Source organism: Carlito syrichta, unplaced genomic scaffold (genome assembly GCF_000164805.1).
Source record: "Carlito syrichta isolate Samal-C Ts95f unplaced genomic scaffold, Tarsius_syrichta-2.0.1 Scaffold301887, whole genome shotgun sequence".
Classification (NCBI taxonomy): Eukaryota; Metazoa; Chordata; class Mammalia; order Primates; family Tarsiidae; genus Carlito; species Carlito syrichta.
The window spans coordinates 238,925-256,619 of NW_007245983.1; the positions used below are offsets into that span (position 1 = coordinate 238,925).

The following is a 17,695-nucleotide window of genomic DNA, read 5'->3' on the forward strand; positions in this document are numbered from 1 at the left end:
AGGACTCAAAATGCCATGTGGCTTCTGGTTGGGTTCAGCCAGTGGGGAACACTGAAAGAATCATGTGTAGAAGAGTATGGTAAGGATGTTTATTCCCTCATCTTTTTTCCTGTGGAGTCCTTTTGGGTAAGTTCCATCCCATGGTCAAAAGTCACAGATTCAGTTGAAACTTTGATATGCTCTGTTGATATAATTTCTTTCTCTCTGGGTTTCTTGTAACTTCTTCATCCTTTGCCCCTTTCTGCCCAACTGTTACTAGCATATGATATTTTGGGCTGTCTTACACATCCTACAGCTTTGATAAGCTTCTTTATTAAACCATCCTCAAAATACCTAATTTGAGTCTACCTGTTCCAGGGTTCCTTCTGGGATCCTGATTTACACTGTTGTGGCATTAGGAATACTTCATGATGAAACGTGGGGAAGTAGGGCATTTTCCAAGGTACAGCATTGAGCAGATGAGAGAACCCCTTGGCTAAGAGACAGATGAGGAAAATGTATTATTCTAGTACCATAGCTTGCATAACACTGTGTAGGTGCCTTAAGTAATATATTTCTGGCTCCCACATATGAACAAGAAGATGAAATTTCAAGCCTATAGTTGAAGAAACATTTTAGTTTAAAAATAATCAATAGAGTCAACTGTCTCAGTCTCAATTATATGCTGCTGCCTAATTTATTTCTTGTTTTCATTGAGTACTTCTAAATATTCTGTCCCCCCCTCCCCTTTTTTTTTTTTGAGTTTGGGTCTCACTCTATCACCCAGACTGGAATGTGAAATGCAGTTGCACGGTCAGGACTCACCACAGCATCGACCCTCTGCGCTCAGGCGATTTTTCCACCCTAGTCTCTCAAGTAACTGGGACTACAGGCATGCACCACCATGCCAAGCTAATTTTTTTATTTTTTGTAGAGATGAGGTCTTGCTATATTACTTAAGTGGGTCTTGAACTCCTGGGCTCATACAGTCTTCCTCCCTTGACCTCCCAAAGTGCTAGGATTACAGGCGTGAGGCACCGTGCCCTGCCTAATTTTATTAAACAGATGACCTTTATTACTGCTCCATTCTTTCCATAAAACAGCAAGTTAAACTAGCTATTTTCTTTGTGTTCTGTAAAAATCTGATTACCAAGCTAACAGACTATGTTAACACTTTTATATAAGAAAAGAATTACAGAAAATTCAAGTCTGAAAGAAACTTGCACTCGGAAAAAAAAAATCCCCAAACATATTATGTTAATGATGGTCTTCTTAAATATGAAGGTGTTGATTAGGTTAAGGTTTTCTTGTCATAGAAGAAACTTAAGATTATGGCAGTTGAGACTTTCACTGAACTGTTTTGCCTTTTAAAATTATGGTAAAAGGTATCCCTACAGGACTAAACCAAATAAAACCTACTTCTGTTTACTAAGAGTATTTTCTCTTTCTTTTTTTTTTTTTTTTTTTTTTTTTTTTTTTGAGTAGGAGTCTCACTTTGTTGCCCAGGCTGCAGTGCAGTGACATGCTCATGGCCACCACAGCCTCTGCCCACTGGGCTCAAGCGATCCTTCTGCCTCAGCCTTCCAAGTAACTGGAATTACAGGTGCGCACCACCACACCTGGCTTAGTTTTATATTTATTGTAGAGACAAGGTCTTACCAAGTTGCCCAGGCTGGTCTTGAACCGGACTCAGGCAGTCATCTCACCTACACCTCTCAAAGTTCTGGAATTATAGGCATGAGCCACCACGCCTGGCTGTTTGGTTTTTTCAAAGGAAGGATTGGGGAACTATATTAGACCAGGAAAGAGTAAGGAGATATCCATATAGGTCTTTGAAGCCACTTGGATTTTTACAGATGTTATTTTATTTTCAGTCAAGAATTAGAAACTTAAGCAGCAGGGTTAGTCCTTAACATAATCCATTTTGGCCAGGCTCAGTGGCTCAGCCTGTAATCCCAGCACTTTGAGAGGCCAAGGCGAGAGGATTGCCTGAGCCCGCTGGTTTGTGACCCGCCTGGGCAACTTGGTAAGACCTCGTCTCTACAATAAAATCACAAAAACTAGCCAGACTTGGTGGCACGCCTCTGTAGTTCCAGCTACTTGGAAGGCTGAGGCAGAAGGATAGCCTAAGACCAGTAGGTCAAGACTGCAGTGGCCGTGAGTGTGCCACTGCACTCCAGCCTGGGTGACAGACAAGAGTGAGACTCCAACTCAAAAAATAAAAAATAAAAAAAAGATAATCCATCTCCAGAAGCTGTCATTTAGTAAATTGTAACCTGATGACACCAGTGATACTTAATTTTTTTTTCTTACTAACTACAATCAGTTCTGCATTTAATCTACATTCATTTTATTTTTGTGGGGCATTCAGTCTTACTCTATTTATTCATGTTTTTCAGCCAGTTCAATGTGTCACTAAGAATAGACATGTAAAATGTATATCAGGACTTACTAAGCAGGTGTAAGAATTTTAAAGTTTTACATAATTGTTTCTACTATTTCCATATTCACAGTTATTTAATGCACATTAATTTTAACCTAAAGAATTTGTAAATAATGCCATATTGGTCATATTACTGTAATACTCCCCATTATCAATGTATTATTTTCTGTTGGCATGAGATTTCCTAAAGATTTTCCTTTATTAAGAATTTTACTTTCATAATATAGATTTCTAATGTTTTAGTTGCCTAAGTTGGTGTCTTCTTCTTCCAAATAGGAGAAAAGTTTTCTGACAGCTCAGTTACAGGAAATGAAGAACCAGAGTTTGAATCTTTTCCAAAGGAGAGATGAAATGGATGAATTAGAGGGGTTCCAGCAGCAGGAACTAAGTAAAGTAAAGCACATGGTATGCATTTTAATTTTAGTAGCTAAATACTGAATAGATGATTATTTACTCTGATTCTGCTAGTCATCACTCTAATTGTTGATAAACATACACTTGGTAGTATTTGATATTAATCATACTTGTATGTTTTTAAATTTTTCAAAATGGGAAAGTTCTGTTTAAAATGTATTTTCTAGGCCGGGCTCAGTGGCTCAGCCTGTAATCCCAGCACTTTGGGAGGCCGAGGTGAGTGGATTGCCTGAGCCCGGGTTCGAGACCTGCTTGGGCAACTTGGTGAGACCTCATCTCCACCATAAATCAAAAATAGCAGGGCATGGTAGTGCACGCCTGTAGTTCCAGCTACTTGGAAGGCTGAGGCGGAAGGATCACCAGAGCTCAGCAGGTCGAGGCTGCGGTGGCCGGGAGTGGCCATTGCATTCCAGTCTAGGTGACAGAGTGAGACTCCAACTCAAAAGAATAAATAAATAAAATGTATTTTCTTCTTCTGTTTATGTTGTTTTGTTTTGTTTTTTACTACTGGACATATAAACCCCCCCCCCTTTTTTTTAATGAGTCAGAGTCTCACTCTGTGCCCAGGCTGGAGTGCAGTGGCACACTCACAGTCACCACAGCCTCAACCTGCTGGGCTCAGGTGATCCTGCCACCTCAGCGTTCCAAGTAGCTGGGACCACAGGCACACGCCACCATGCCCAACTAATTTTTAGATTTCTTGTAGAGATGAGGTCTTGCCAAGTTGCCCAGGCTGGTCTTGAACCCATGGGTTTAGGCAGTCCTCTCACCTCAGCCTCCTAAAGTGCTGGGATTATAGGTGAGAGCCACTGTGCCTGGCAAATTCCCTTTTAAGCCCATAAAAATGTTATAAAAGTCTGGCTGTTTGGTCCAGATTTTTATTTTTAAGAGAATCAGGCAGGTGCGGTGACTCAAACCTGTAATCCCAGCGCTTTGGGAGGCTGAGGTGAGAGAATTGCCTAAGCCCAGGAGTTCGAAACCAGCCTGGGCAACTTGGCATGACCTTGTCTCTACAGTAAATCAAAAAAATTAGCCAGGTGTGGTAGCATGTGCCTTTAGTTCCAGCCACTTAGAAGGCTGAGGCAGAGGGATCAAAGGGCTGGGATTACAGACTTGAGCTACCGCACTTGTCCCAGATGTTTTTTAAGATGTATATCTTAGCAATAGCCCAATGAAACTTTATATCTTTATGCTAGCTTTTAAAAAAAGAAGAAAGCCTAGGGAAAATGGAGCAAGAACTGGAGGCCCGAACCAGAGAACTTAGTCACACCCAGGAGGAGTTGATGACCTCCAATCAGATGTCATCAGATTTAAACCAGAAGCTAGAAGAATTGCAGAGACACTACTCAACGCTGGAAGAGCAGAGGTTCTTGCTTGGTCTGTGGGTCCCCTAGGAAGAGGTGTTAGTGTAGCTCTGGCTATAGCCCACCCATCTGTCCCCATTGTTCATTTGGACGCTTCTGATTCCAGTGCTAGCAATGGCTTTAAAATATGTCCCACCCCACCCCTAACGTTCTCTCCCATTCACCTGCCAAGGCTCAGAACAGTTCCAACCCTGCTGAACAATTCTGTATGCTTTTCAGTTTGTACACTATTCAGCAAGCAAAGGCAAATCAGGATTTCTTGCTTAAATATGGGCAAACTTTTTCTCTTTGGGCTTCTGCTTCAGGGAGAGCCCAGGAGTCTTTTTTTGTTTGATAGCCTTCATGTGGCTAATAATGCTTGCCGTCCTGACATAGAAGGAACTATTTGTGTTTTTCCTGTGGAAGAATCTGTCTTAGACAAGATATCCAAATTTGTTCATTGTCTACTTTCTTTTGATGAAGAGATCATGTGATAGCTTCCAAAAGAGATGCAGAAAATAAGATTACAGCCCTGGAACAAAAGGAACAAGAGCTTCAGGCACGCATTCAGCAGCTTTCCATTGATTTGCAAATGGTAAGTAGAAGATAAGGAGTGAACCTGATGAATTCTGTCAGAAGTTTCTGTGTTGGGGTGTCTACTGAAAAGTGTGTTTCTCACATAGTTCACATTGCCTATTTCCTGATCTAGCCAGGCTACACTTAGATGGAAATGGCCACACAGCTGAACAAGAGTTACTTAACAGGGCCAGGCATGGTGGCTCACTCCTATAATCCTAGCACTTTGGGAGGCCTTGGTGAGAGGATTGCCTGAGCCCATAGGTTCAAGACCAGCCTAGGGCACTTGGTGAGACCTCATCTCTACTATAAATCAAAAAAAAAAGAAAAGGAAATTAGCTGAGCATCCAACTAAGTGGGAGGCTGAGGTGGAAGGGTCACCTGAGCCTAGCAGGTTGAGGCTGTGGACCGTAGATGGACCTTGATCATAAAAATACATAACAGTAGTTGTTGACATGGCCAGAGTTGTACCTTTGGCATACTTGGCTCTGATCCATTTTGTTCTTTGACACATCATCAAATGATATAATTACAGTTTGTTTTTTCATTTGGTTGACTGACATGTATTGTCCTCCTACACTAGGACTGTACTAAATTTTGAGAATATAAAGATGAACAGTGATAATATTTTTTAATATAATTTCTCAGTGATATGTTTTTTACTGGCATTTTTAGTAGAGCAATTTGTATTGTATGATTGTCCCTTGCATTGCAGAACATGTAGCTTTCCTGGCTTCTGGGTTCTGAATGCCAGTAGCATCTTTTAGTCATAGACAGTTCAGCCCTTCCATTCATATGACAGAAGACCCCGTCAGGCAGTACTATCCATCCTACCCTCATCTTTTGAGAAATGCTAATCACAAGTGAGGTAGGGCTTTACAATATAATTACAGTACAGTTAGATTTGTGTAAAGATACGTCTGTATATTCCCTCTAGCTAACTATTATCATATTTACAGATACCCAAATGGAAACTAAGAGGTTATATACCTTGTTCAAAGTTATACAGTAAGTGACAAAACCAGATTCTAACCCAAGTCTTACTCCAAAACTTATGCTTTTTCTACTTTGTTTTGTTGCCTCACAATGAGGAGCACCAGTAAATACATCTTACTTGAACAGATGACTGTCATACAAGGTCCCTACCTCAATGAACTTAAAATCTAGACATATATATTGTTTTCCCTCAGAGACTTACAGTTTCATTATAGAACTCAAATTTCCTATAACCACCAGAAAGAAATTAAAAAACAAAAAGTTCAAAATAAGGGAACTAGACTATTCAGATGCAAAAGATATGCCACAGGGGAAATAAATTTCCGGCCAAGAAGTTGAGGAAATCTTCCTGGAGGTACTGGAATGTCAAGGATGAGTAGGACAGCAGGAGGCAGAGAAGGCAGAAGGGAAAGAGTACATTTGAGGTAGTAGAGGGAGGGGAGTATTAGATGTACAACTTTGGGATCTGAGGGACCCTTTGATGTCAGTTAGAGCCATCCATTCTTTTTATCATTGGGAAAAAGGGGCTCGAGAAGTCCAGACTGTGGTCACAGTAAGTTTTCTCATTCATTCTGAAATATTAATTGAGCCTTACTATGTGATAGGCTCTTTGCTGGGTGTTAGAAACAGCAGTGAGCCTATCACAGATAGGCTCACATGATGAGCAAAGCAGATACTACTCTTGTCACATAGTAATGCTTATAGTCTAGAGAGGAAATCAGACATTAATCAATAATGCACATAAATACATACTTATTAACTGTGATGAGTGCAAGAAAACTACAAGATACTGTAAGATCCTATTAAAGGATATCAGATCAGATCTAGTCTTGGGGTCTTAGAATATATCACTTAAGGAAGTAAGACTTGATGAGACTGAAGGAGAAGGGGTAATGGGAGAGAATTTCAAGCAGAGAACAGCATGAACAAAAACCCTGAGCCAAATAAAAGGATTAGCACATTCAATGGACTTAGAAGAAAACCAGAAGAATGACATAGAATAAAGAAGGATCAATTACTCTGGCTTTTAGGAGGAAGCACATTGAAAGAGTCTTCCAGTTAGGAAACTTTTGCAGTTGTCAAACCATAAGTTGATGGTAGCTTTGACAAGAGTCATGGTAAAGATAATAGGTGGTAGACAAATATAAGAAATATTGAGGAGGCTGACAAACTTGCTAATGTAACACACGGGAGGAGAACAAGAGAAAAGGAATATTAGGAATGATTTCTGGGTTTCTGGTTTGAGCAACTAAGTGGCTAGTATTGTCAATCATTGGGCTCAGAGAGCAATACAGAAAGGGCAGTTTTAGTGTGAAGATTGTGAAATTTCTTTGTTGTCCTTATTAATATTGAATAGATGTAATATTTATAAAGTATGAGTAACATGGAAAGTATAAGAGGACAATGATCCCTGATGTAGCTATCCCTTAGGTTAAGAAAAAGAACAGTAGGTTAATCTTTGAGATTCCCCATGTGCTCCTCACTATTCCATCCCATTCCTTTTCCCTTTGGAAGTAAGCACCATCCAGAAGTCATTCTACTTCCTACTTTTCTTTATAATTTTGGTACATCTTATCCTTAAACAGTTTCTCTTTTAGTTTCTCATGCTTGTTAATGTTATATAAATGAAATCATGCTGTAGCTATTCTTCTAACTTGCTTTTTTGCAACATTGTATTCAACATTGTATTCCTAAAAAACATTTATATGACACAGCTATAATTTGTTTTTTTCTCAACTGTATAGTATGGACATAGCAAAATTTATTTGTTCTAATGACAATGGACATTAGGGTTGTATCTGATCTTTGACTATTACAAATAACACTGTTGGGAACATATGTCTACTTGTGCAAGAGTTACTCTAGGCTATATATGAGATTTTAAAAGTGTAGGTACATTTACAACTTCATTAGATAGTACCTAGTTTTTTTTCCATAGTAGTTATAATAATTTATATACTCCCACCAGCAATGATAAGTGTTTGGTTTGTTTTGCTTCATTGCTAACATGAGATATTGTCAAATCTTTAATTTTTACTTGTCTGGTAAGTATAAAACATCTCACTATTATTTTAATTTGATTTCTCCATGTTAATAGTGAGGTTGAGCATTTTGTCATATGTTTATTGGTCATTCATGCTCCTCTGTGAAGTGCTAGCTCAGAAATTTTGTCTATTTTTCTATTGTTTTCTGTCGTTTTCTCATTGATTGCAGGAATTTTTAATTTATATCATAGCTATCATGATCCTTTGTAAATTATATGGGTTGCAAATATCTTGTTCCAGTTTTTGGCTGGTCTTTGTACTCTTCTTTTTTTGAGTTGGAGTCTCACTCTGTCGCTCTGACTGGCACGCTTCCGGCTACTGCAGCCTCGACCTGCTGGGCTCCAGCGATCCTTCCGCCTCAGCCTTCCAAGTAGCTGGAACTACAGGCGCGCACTACCATGCCCGGCTAATTTTTTTTTGTTTTGTCATAAAGATGAGGTCTCGAACCCGCGGGCTCAGGCAATTCACTCACCTCAGCCTCCCAAAGGCATGGGATTACAGGCTGAGCCACGAAGCCCAGCTGGTCTTTGTACTCTTTATGGTATCATCTGATGAACATATTGTCTTCAGTTTTGTTTTGTTTTGTTTTTAGACAGGGGTCTGTTGCCCAAGCTGAAATGCAGTGGTACAATCACAGCTCACTGTAACCTCGAATTCCTGGGCTCTAGTGATCTTCCCGCCTCAGCCTCCACAGTAGCTAGGATTACAGGTGTACCACACCAGGCTAATTTCTAAAAATTTTTTGTAGAAATGACATCTTGTTATGTTGCTCAGACTGATCTTCAACTCCTAGTCTCAAGCAGTCTTCCGGCCTCAGCCTCCGAACATGCTGGGATTATACTTTTGAACCACCATACCCAGCCTTCTCTTTTCTTTTTTTTTCTTTTATTATTAATTTTTTTTTTAGTCAGTCTTACTCTGTTGCCAGGGCTGGAGTGCAATGGCACAGTCACGGCCACCACAGCCTTGACCTACTGGGCTGAAGTGATCCTTCCACCTCAGCCTTCCAAGTAACTGGAATTATAGTGCACACCACCATGCCCGGCTAATTTTTTTTTTTTTTTTTGTAGAGATGAGGTCTCACAAAGTTGCCCAGGCTGATCTTGAACCCCTGGGCTCAGGCAGTCCTCTTGCCTCCACCTCCCAAAGTGCTGGGATTACAGGCGTGAGCTACCACGCCTGTCTTCTTTTCTCTTTTTAAAGAAATCTCTCCTTCTCCTGGATCACAATGCTATTCTCCCATATTATTATCTGAATATTTTATAGTTTTGTCTTTTATAATCAAGACTTTACTATGCCTAAAGTGTGATCTTGGTGTGAGAATGGGATCTATAACCTATTTTTCAAAATTTTTTGATAACAGTTATTGAAAATTTTTTTTATTGTGACTCAATGGATAATAAATGTTTGAATTTACTGTTGTGTTCCCTTGATCTATATGTCTGCGCTTATGCTGTTACCACACTATCTTGATCATTTTTTTTTTTTTTTTGGAATTGGGATCTCACTCTATCGCCTGCACTAAAGTGCAGTGGCAGGATCATGGCTCACTGCAGCCTTGACCTCCTGGGCTCAGGCTTCCATCTCAGCCTCCCAGGTAGCTAGGACTACATGTATGTGCCATCATACCTGGCTAATTTTTTGATTTTGTGTAGAGACGAGGTCTTGCTGTGTTGCCAAGGCTGGTCTCAAACTCCTGGACTCAGGCAATCCTCTCCTCTCCCCTCCACCTTCCAAAGTACAGGGATTCTAGGCATGAGCCACCACATCCAGACCAACCATATATATGTGTGTACACACACACACACACACACACACACACACACATACATATATATATAAAGTGCTGGGATTATAGGCGTGAGCCACCACACCCAGACCAACCATCAACCATATATATGTTTTTGTTTTTATATATATATATATATATATATATATTTTTTTTTTTTTTTTTTTTTTTTTTCTTTCTTTCTTTTCTTGAGTCAGAATCTCTGTTGCCCAGGCTGGAGTGCAGTGGTATTGTCACAGCTCACCACAGCCTCAAACTTCTAGGTTCAAGCAATCCTTCCACCTTAGCCTTCCTACTAGCAGCATCTGCAGATGTGCACCCACCACACCTGGCTAATTTTTTTAGTTTTTGTAGAGATGAGATCTCACTATGTTGCCCAGGCTGGTCTTAAACACCTGGGCTCAAGCAATCTTTCTGCCTTGGCATCCCAAAGAGCTGATATTACAGGCATGAACCACCATATCTGGCCTTCAACCTTGTAATTTTATAGATTACCAAATTTGGCTTTCATATATTTTTGTTTAGAATTTTTACTTTTATATTCATGAATGTTTTGTTATTAGATTATAGTATCATGATTATATTAGTCACAAAGAAGGATGGGCATTTTCTCTCCTTTTCTATACTATGCAACAGTTTGAATATGGTTATAATGATTGAGTTCTTGAATGTCTGCTAGAACTTTCCATAAAACCATTTAGATTTCATATTATCTTTGTGTGAAGATTATACTTCATAGATTTTTTTAATGGTAATAGAATTATTGTAATTTTACATCTTTCTTCCTAAATCAGTTTTGTTAATTCCTATTTTTCTACATAATTGTTCATTTGCTATATGTTCAATATTTTTGGCATTCTTTATATTCTTTTTAATCACTGTTCTGTCTTCATTTTTAGTATTTGTACATTTTCTGTTTTTTTCTTGTTCATTCTTGCTAGATGTCTACCAGTTGGGGAACAAAATTTTACTTCAGTTCTTTCCATTGTGTTTATATTTAACCCATGATGTTTATAACTATATATTTTTTACTCTATTAGATAGCATTTCCTCAACTGCAGCCATTAATTTTTCACTTCCCATTTTATGCTTTTTCCAACCTTTATTGAAATTAACATAATATTTTTACAGAATTCATCTCACTTGTTTTTTACTTAAATGAATACATTTATAACGAAGAATGAAAACGGTGTGTTGGAAGAACTGAAAGGATAGTAGCTAAGTGACTGGAGCTCAGAGAAGTGGAAGTGGGGCTAGGTAAGGCTAGAAAGGTATATAGAAGCCAGTTTGTGTAGAGTAAATAGTGAAAGTAAAACCCATAGATATTCATTAATGGATATTTAATAAGAATAGCTAGTCTGGGCTTGGTGGCTCAGCCTGTAATCCCGTGCTTTGGGAGACTGAGGTGAGTGAATTGCCTGAGCCCGCGGGTTCGAGACCTGCCTGGGCAACTTGGTGAGACCTCATCTTTACAATAAATCAAAAAAATTAGCTGGGCGTGGTAGCACACGCCTGTAGTTCCAGCTACTTGGATGGCTGAGGTGGAAGGATCACCGGAGCCCAGGAGGTCGAGGCTGCAGTGGCCGGGAGTGGCCACTGCACTCCAGTCTGGGCAACTGAGTGAGACTCCAACTCAAAAAAAAAAAAGAATAGCTAGACAGTTACTCTATGCTCAGTATTCAAGTGCTTTACATACAGGGACTCATCAAATTTTCACAGCTACCCTTTGGTGAGATATTGTTTTCCCATTATACAGATGATAGAAATAAGCATCTGAGATCTGAGAGGCTAAATGATTTGTCCAAGATAACACAGCTGGAGTAAATGACAGAGCCAGGATTCAGAGTCTATCTGGATCAAATATCCACATACCCAGTCTTGATGTAGTCTGTATCCTAGCTGTAACTGTGAAGCCCAGATTTGGCTAGGTGAACAAGGTGAGAACGGGCATCCTCTGTGGATGCAGGGACCACTAGGGATCTAATAGCTTATGTACTCATAGCTTCCTGGATCCTCTGCTTTGACATTGAGCAGCATCTGAATGAAGATTGGTAGTAGTGAAAGGAACCAAGTAGTCAAAACCTGCCACCCACCACCACTACCATCATTGCTAAAGAGATGGACTAAAATAGTGGGCAGTTGCTGATCTGGGGCCAAGGCATAAGAGCACAGCAGCTCTACTGTGTCCCTGTGCTATTAGCCAGGGTGAATAGCATCATTTCAAAAGTTCTCACTTCAGTCTTAAAGCAGCTCCATTGGCATTGTTACGACTTCATTCAGCCTCTCAGCTTCCAGGAGCATTGTTCTGTAGGTCATTGCAAGGCAGATTGGGAGCTTCTTGGGTGAGATAGCTTTGCTACCTCTACCAGGTAGGTAATGGCTTTGTTCCTTTCTAGACTGTCAGTTGCTTGAATTGGGGAGAGTATTTGCCTCTTGCTATACTATGTCTGAACTGGATCCCTGAGTGTCACTGGGTTCTGATCTTGCATCTTCTGTGTCCCATTTTCAGAGAAGATTTCCTGGCTATGTGTTCTTCTAGGATGCATTTGAGAACAGAACTTCAGGGAACTGTGATAGCCCAAGAGGAGGCAGGAAGGAAAAGGGGAAGGCTTATAATATAATGAGATCTCTACTTTAACCTGCAGGTCACTGCTGAAACTCAACATAAGGGAAAAGCTATCACACATTTGCAAGAGAAGGTCACATCCTTAGAGAAGAGACTAGAGCAGAACTTATCAGGAGAAGAACACCTGCAAGAACTCCTGAAAGAGGTAACTTTGGCTCTTCATGCCACCTGGTGTTGGAAAGGCAAGGGTGACTCTGATGCTTTCATAAATCCAAGCATTTCAGAGCTGGAGGGCCAGCAAGCAGTGTGGTGAGAAGAGAGGTATCTTCAACTTTGAGTTGCCCTTCATACGTCAGTAACAGCCTTATGTTCCCTGTGTATGATGTGCTTTTCTCAGGGAAAGATAGAAACTTGTTCGCAGATAGGTATGAATAGATAGCATCCTCATCACCAGTAAACCATACCTAGTGATTTCCACCACTTGTTTTACCACACTGTCCCTTTCCCTACTGGCCCATTGGCCAAGGAAAATAAATATAATCTGCCCCTTGGCATGAACAGGAATTACCTTGGGCAGTGTTCTCTCCTTAGCTGAGGGAGGCTATTGAGCAGACTGGCCTCTTGCCTAGTAGTGTAGGTGAGTTTTCTCAGGTCTGAGTTCACGGCCCACATTCTGCTCCTCCTTTTATTTGTATCCCAGTGATTGGTCTCACCATGATTGAGACGACAAAGCCAAGGTATTGGAGCTTATCCTAGATTAGTACCTCACTATCTGTCTTCTGTCCGTTTCTACTAAATACTGTATCTTTTCTGCCACTGCTGTACTTCAGGGTTTCTAGCACCTCTAGCCTTGTCTATGTTAGCAATCTCCAGACTGGCTTACCCAGAATCAGTCTCTCCCTCTGACACTCTTCCACACATACTACCAAACTGCTCTTCCTAAACAGCATTTATGACTGTATGATTTCCTTAAATGTCTTCCACAGTTCCCCTAAATAATCTACAGTAAGTATAATGTGGGTTCTGGATATAAATTGATTTCTAGAATCAGACTGCCTATGTTTGTATCTTGCCTCTTCTACTTACTAACTTGTGACTTAGAGCAAGTAACTTAATCTCTGTGTTTTCCTCCCCTATAAAATTGATTTTGTTATAGTATCAAATTCAGAATTATTTTTTTTTGTTTTTTGTTTTTTTGTTTTTTGAGTTGGAGTCTCACTCTGTCGCCCAGACTGGAGTGCAGTGGCCGCTCCCGGCCACCGTAGCCTCGACCTGCTGGGTTCCGGCAATCCTTCCACCTCAGCCTTCCAAGGAGCTGGAATTACAGGCATGCGCTACCACGCCCGGCTGATTTTTTAATTTATTATAGAGATGAGGTCTCGCTCCCCAGGCGGGTCTCGAACCCGCGGGCTCAGGCAATCCACTCACTTCAGCCTCCCAAAGGCGCGGGATTACAGGCTGAGCCACCGAGCCCGGCTCAGAATTGTTGTTAGAATTAAATAAGTCACGTTAAGGCTGGGCCTGGTGGCTCATGCCTATAATCCCAGCACTTTGAAAGGCCGAGGTAAGAGGATTGCCTGAGCCCACAGCTTTGAGACCAGCCTGGGCAACTAGGTGAGACCTTATCTCTACAATAAATCAAAAAATTAGCTGGGCATGGTGGTGCATGCCTGTAGTTCCAGCTACTTGGAAGGCTGAGGTGGAAGGATCACCTGAGCCCAGCAGGTCAAGGCTGTGGTGGTCACGAGTGTGTCACTGTACTCCAGCCTGGGCAACAGAGTGAGACTCCAACTCAAAAAAATAAAAAAATAAAAAATAAGTCACAATTTGTGAAGTGCCTAGAACGATGATTGGAATGTTGTATGTCAGCTGTTAATATTATAATCATATTATTATGTCATCCTCATTATTATAAAGTTTAGTATGTATAGGAGTTACTTGGAAAGTTTCTTTAAAATTTTTGGTTTTGTTTGTTTTTTATAGAGACAAGGTCTTGCTATGTTGCCCAGGCTGGTCTTGAACTCCTGAGCTCAAACAATCCTCCCACCTTGCCTTCCCAAAGTGCTGGGATTACAGGTGTGAGCCATTGTACCTATAGATCTCTGGCCCTACCCCCAAAATTCTTACTTCAATCGGCGTAAAGTAAGGCCTCAAATTTAACAACCACCCCAGCTAGGTCTAATGCCAGGGTTTAGAACACCCACTTTGAAAAATGCCTACAGAATCAAGTTCAGGCTCCTTTTTGCAGCATTAAAAAAACCTCTCAAGCCAAGCTTGGTGGTTCAGCTTGTAATTCTGCGCCTTTGGGAGGCTGAGGTGAGTGGATTGCCTGAGCCCGTGGGTTAAAGACCTGCCTGGGCAGCGAGACCTCATCTCTAAAATAAATCAAGAAAATCAGCCGGGTATGGTAGAGCATGCCTGTAATTCTGGCTACTTAGAAGGCCGAGGTGGAAGGATCGCCAGAGCCCAGCAGGTCAAGGCTGCAGTGGCCGAGAGCGGCCACCGCACTCCAGTCTGGGCGACAGAGTGAGACTCCAACTCAAAAAAAAAAAAAAAAAAAAAAAAAAATACCTCTCATGATCTGGCCCTTTTGCCTAGCTTTCTGGTCTTGTTTCTTAACCTAAATCCATTATTGTTTTAGCTTCTGAGAAGTTGTAGTTCCCTGAATGTAGCAGGCTGTTCACATCTCCATTAGTCATCCCTTTGCTTAGGGTGCTCCCCGAGCCCTTGGCCACCTATAAATTATGAAGCCAACCATCACTCTATGCTCCCTCTTTGTGAGTACTTATTGCACTCTATTGTGTAGTTTTTGTTCCAGCCTTAAGGTCAAAGGAGTGTGTCAAAATTTATCTGTGTGTACTTTCTCTGAATTATATCTCAGCTGGGTTTTTAAAATGTATTTGTGTCCCTTTGCCGGTACAAATCATAGTATGTTGTAGATGTCAGCAAGTATTTATTTAATGGAGGAGTGACTATTTTCTTTTACTCTTTTTTCAAATTACAGAAAACAGTTGCTGAGCAGAATTTGGAGGATACTAGACAGCAGCTCTTGGCAGCCAGAAGCAGCCAGGCCAAGGCCACTGATGCGCTAGAGACTCGGGTACTGACCTTGCTCTTGGTCTTTCCTAAGTGTGAGTGATAACCTGGCTGAGAATCCCCTTGGTCAGAGATTTTTCATTAGAAGGGACTTTTTTTTTTAAAGAAAGGATCTCACTCTGTGTCCCAGGTAGGAGTACAATGGCACAATTATGGCTCACTGCAGCCTCAGCCTCCAGGGCTCAGGTGATCCTTCCACTTCACCTCGCAAGTAGTTGGAACTACAGGCGCACGCCACCACATCCAGCTGATTTTTTTTTTTTTTTAGAGATGTGATCTTGCTATGTGACCGGCTGTTCTCAAACATCTGGGCTAAAGCAATCCTCCTACCTCAGCCTCCCAAAGTGCTGGAGTTACAGGAATAAGCCACTGTGTTCGGCCTGTTCTTTTGATCTTAGATAAATAAGTTAATCATTTCTTCATTCTTGCCGTATTATCATCATTGGGTTCCACAGAGAGTTGTTCTCATGTTGATTTAATCCCTTTTATTCCTATTGGCCTCTCTCCCATAGAAAACCATTCTCAGCCTGTAATTCCGTGCCTTTGGGAGGCTGAGGTGAGTGGATTGCCTGAGCCCGCAGGTTCAAGACCCGCCTGGGCAGCGAGACCTCATCTCTACAATAAATCAAAAGTCAGCCGGGTGTGGTAGCGCATGCCTGTAATTCCGGCTACTCGGAAGGCTGAGGCGGAAGGATCGCCGGAGCCCAGCAGGTCAAAGCTGCGGTGGCCGGGAGCGGCCACTGCACTCCAGTCTGGGTGACAGAGTTGACACTCCAACTCAAAAAAAGAAAAAGAAAAAGAAAACCATTCCAACGTGGCTAATATTGATCCTTTTATTGTTGGGCTGTCTTAAAATGGGTGGCATTGTTTTATATGCATGTGTTTTTAACTTATGTAAGTGATGCAGCTATGGATATGTCTTCTGTTATCTTCAGCTGCCCAGCTTTTATATGTATCCACTTCACTGGACTTAACCTATTCTGCTTTATAGTTTTCTATATAGTAGACATCCAGATTGCCTTCTTTCTGACACCTCAGATTACACTGCAATAAACAGCCTTGTCCCTGTCTGTTTAAGGATGATAGAAAATGCATATAACCTAAAGTGACTAAGTAGAACAAGATTGGTCCCAGAAAGCCTGCACCTGTCTCTCCTCCTCCAGCATACATGAGGGTTTCTATATTTGCATCTCTGCCTTTTCCAGCATTGGCATTTCTTAACCTTTTAAATTTTTGCTAGTTTAATGAGTGTGAAGTGATATTTCATTGCTTTAATTAGCATTGCTATGGTTATTAATGGGTTTGACGATGTCTTAATGTGCCTGTTAGTCTTTGGTGTTTCTGCTTTTGAAATTGCCCATTCATATTTTTTGCTTGTTTTTTTTTTTTGAGTTGGAGTCTCACTCACTTGCCCAGGCTGGAGTGCAGTGGCACGCTCCTGGCCACCGCAGCCTCGACCTGCTGGGCTCCAGCAATCCTTCCACCTTAATCTTCCAAGTAGCCAGAACTAGAGGCATATGCTACCATGCCCGGCTAATTTTTTATTTATTGTAGAGACGAGGTCTCACCAAGTTGCCCGGGTGGGTCTTGAACCCGCGGGCTCAGGCAATCCACTCGCCTCGGTCTCCCAAAGTGCTGGAATTACACGCTGAGCCATGGAGCCGGCCTTTGCTTGTTTTTCTTTGGAAGTTTCAGACTTTTCTTATTTGGTTTGTAGGATTTCATTGTGTATCTTTTTCCTAATACTTCGTCAGTTTCAGCCCTGAGCCAATCTTAACTTTGCCATGTATCCTTTGTTGAACAAAAATTCTTAAGCTTTCATTTATTTATATCCTGCAGTGCTTTTTTTTTTTTTTTTTGAATTGGAGTTTCACTCCATCGCCCAGACTATAGAGTGCAGTGACCGCTCCTGGCCACTGCAGCCTCAACCTGCTGGGCTCCGGCAGTCCTTCTGCTTCAGCCTTCCGAGTAGCCAGAATTACAGGTGCGTGCTACCATGCCCAGCTGATTTTTTATTTATTGTAGAGATGAGGTCTAGCCAAGTTGCCCAGGCAGGTCTCAAACCCGCGGGCTCAGGCAGTCCACTCACCTCAGCCTCCCAAGGCATGGGATTACAGGCTGAGCCACCGAGCCCGGCTTTTTTGTTTGTTTGTTTGTTTGAGTCGGGATTTCACTCTGACTCCTGGGCTGGAGTGCAGTGGTACCACAGCCTCAACCTGCTGGGCTCAGGCAATTCTTCTGCCTCAGCCTTCCAAGTAGCTGGAACTATAGGCAAGTGCCACTACACACTGCTAATTTTTTTATTTATTATAGAGACAAGATCTCCCCAAGTTGCCCAGGCGCAGCAGTGCTATCTTAAAGTTTGATGTTTTCAGATCCATCAGGTTTTGCTGTGGGATTTGAACTCTGTTTAAGAAATCCATTCCTAGCTGGGCTTGGTGGCTCAAC

The 17,695-nt window shown here is 41.4% G+C and overlaps 1 protein-coding gene across 3 annotated transcripts in view; it reads left to right on the forward strand.

The window, feature by feature from the left end:
- Positions 1 to 17,695, forward strand: part of GOLGA1 (golgin A1) — a 65,453-nt gene that overhangs the window by 16,562 nt on the left and 31,196 nt on the right. For all 3 annotated transcript variants that reach the window (XM_021711147.1, XM_008055575.2, XM_008055576.2), the window contains 5 exons: positions 2,699 to 2,827; positions 4,033 to 4,202; positions 4,663 to 4,774; positions 12,231 to 12,356; positions 15,156 to 15,251. In XM_021711147.1, coding sequence (XP_021566822.1) covers positions 2,699 to 2,827; positions 4,033 to 4,202; positions 4,663 to 4,774; positions 12,231 to 12,356; positions 15,156 to 15,251 — 633 coding nt within the window. The remainder of the gene's footprint in view (positions 1 to 2,698; positions 2,828 to 4,032; positions 4,203 to 4,662; positions 4,775 to 12,230; positions 12,357 to 15,155; positions 15,252 to 17,695) is intronic.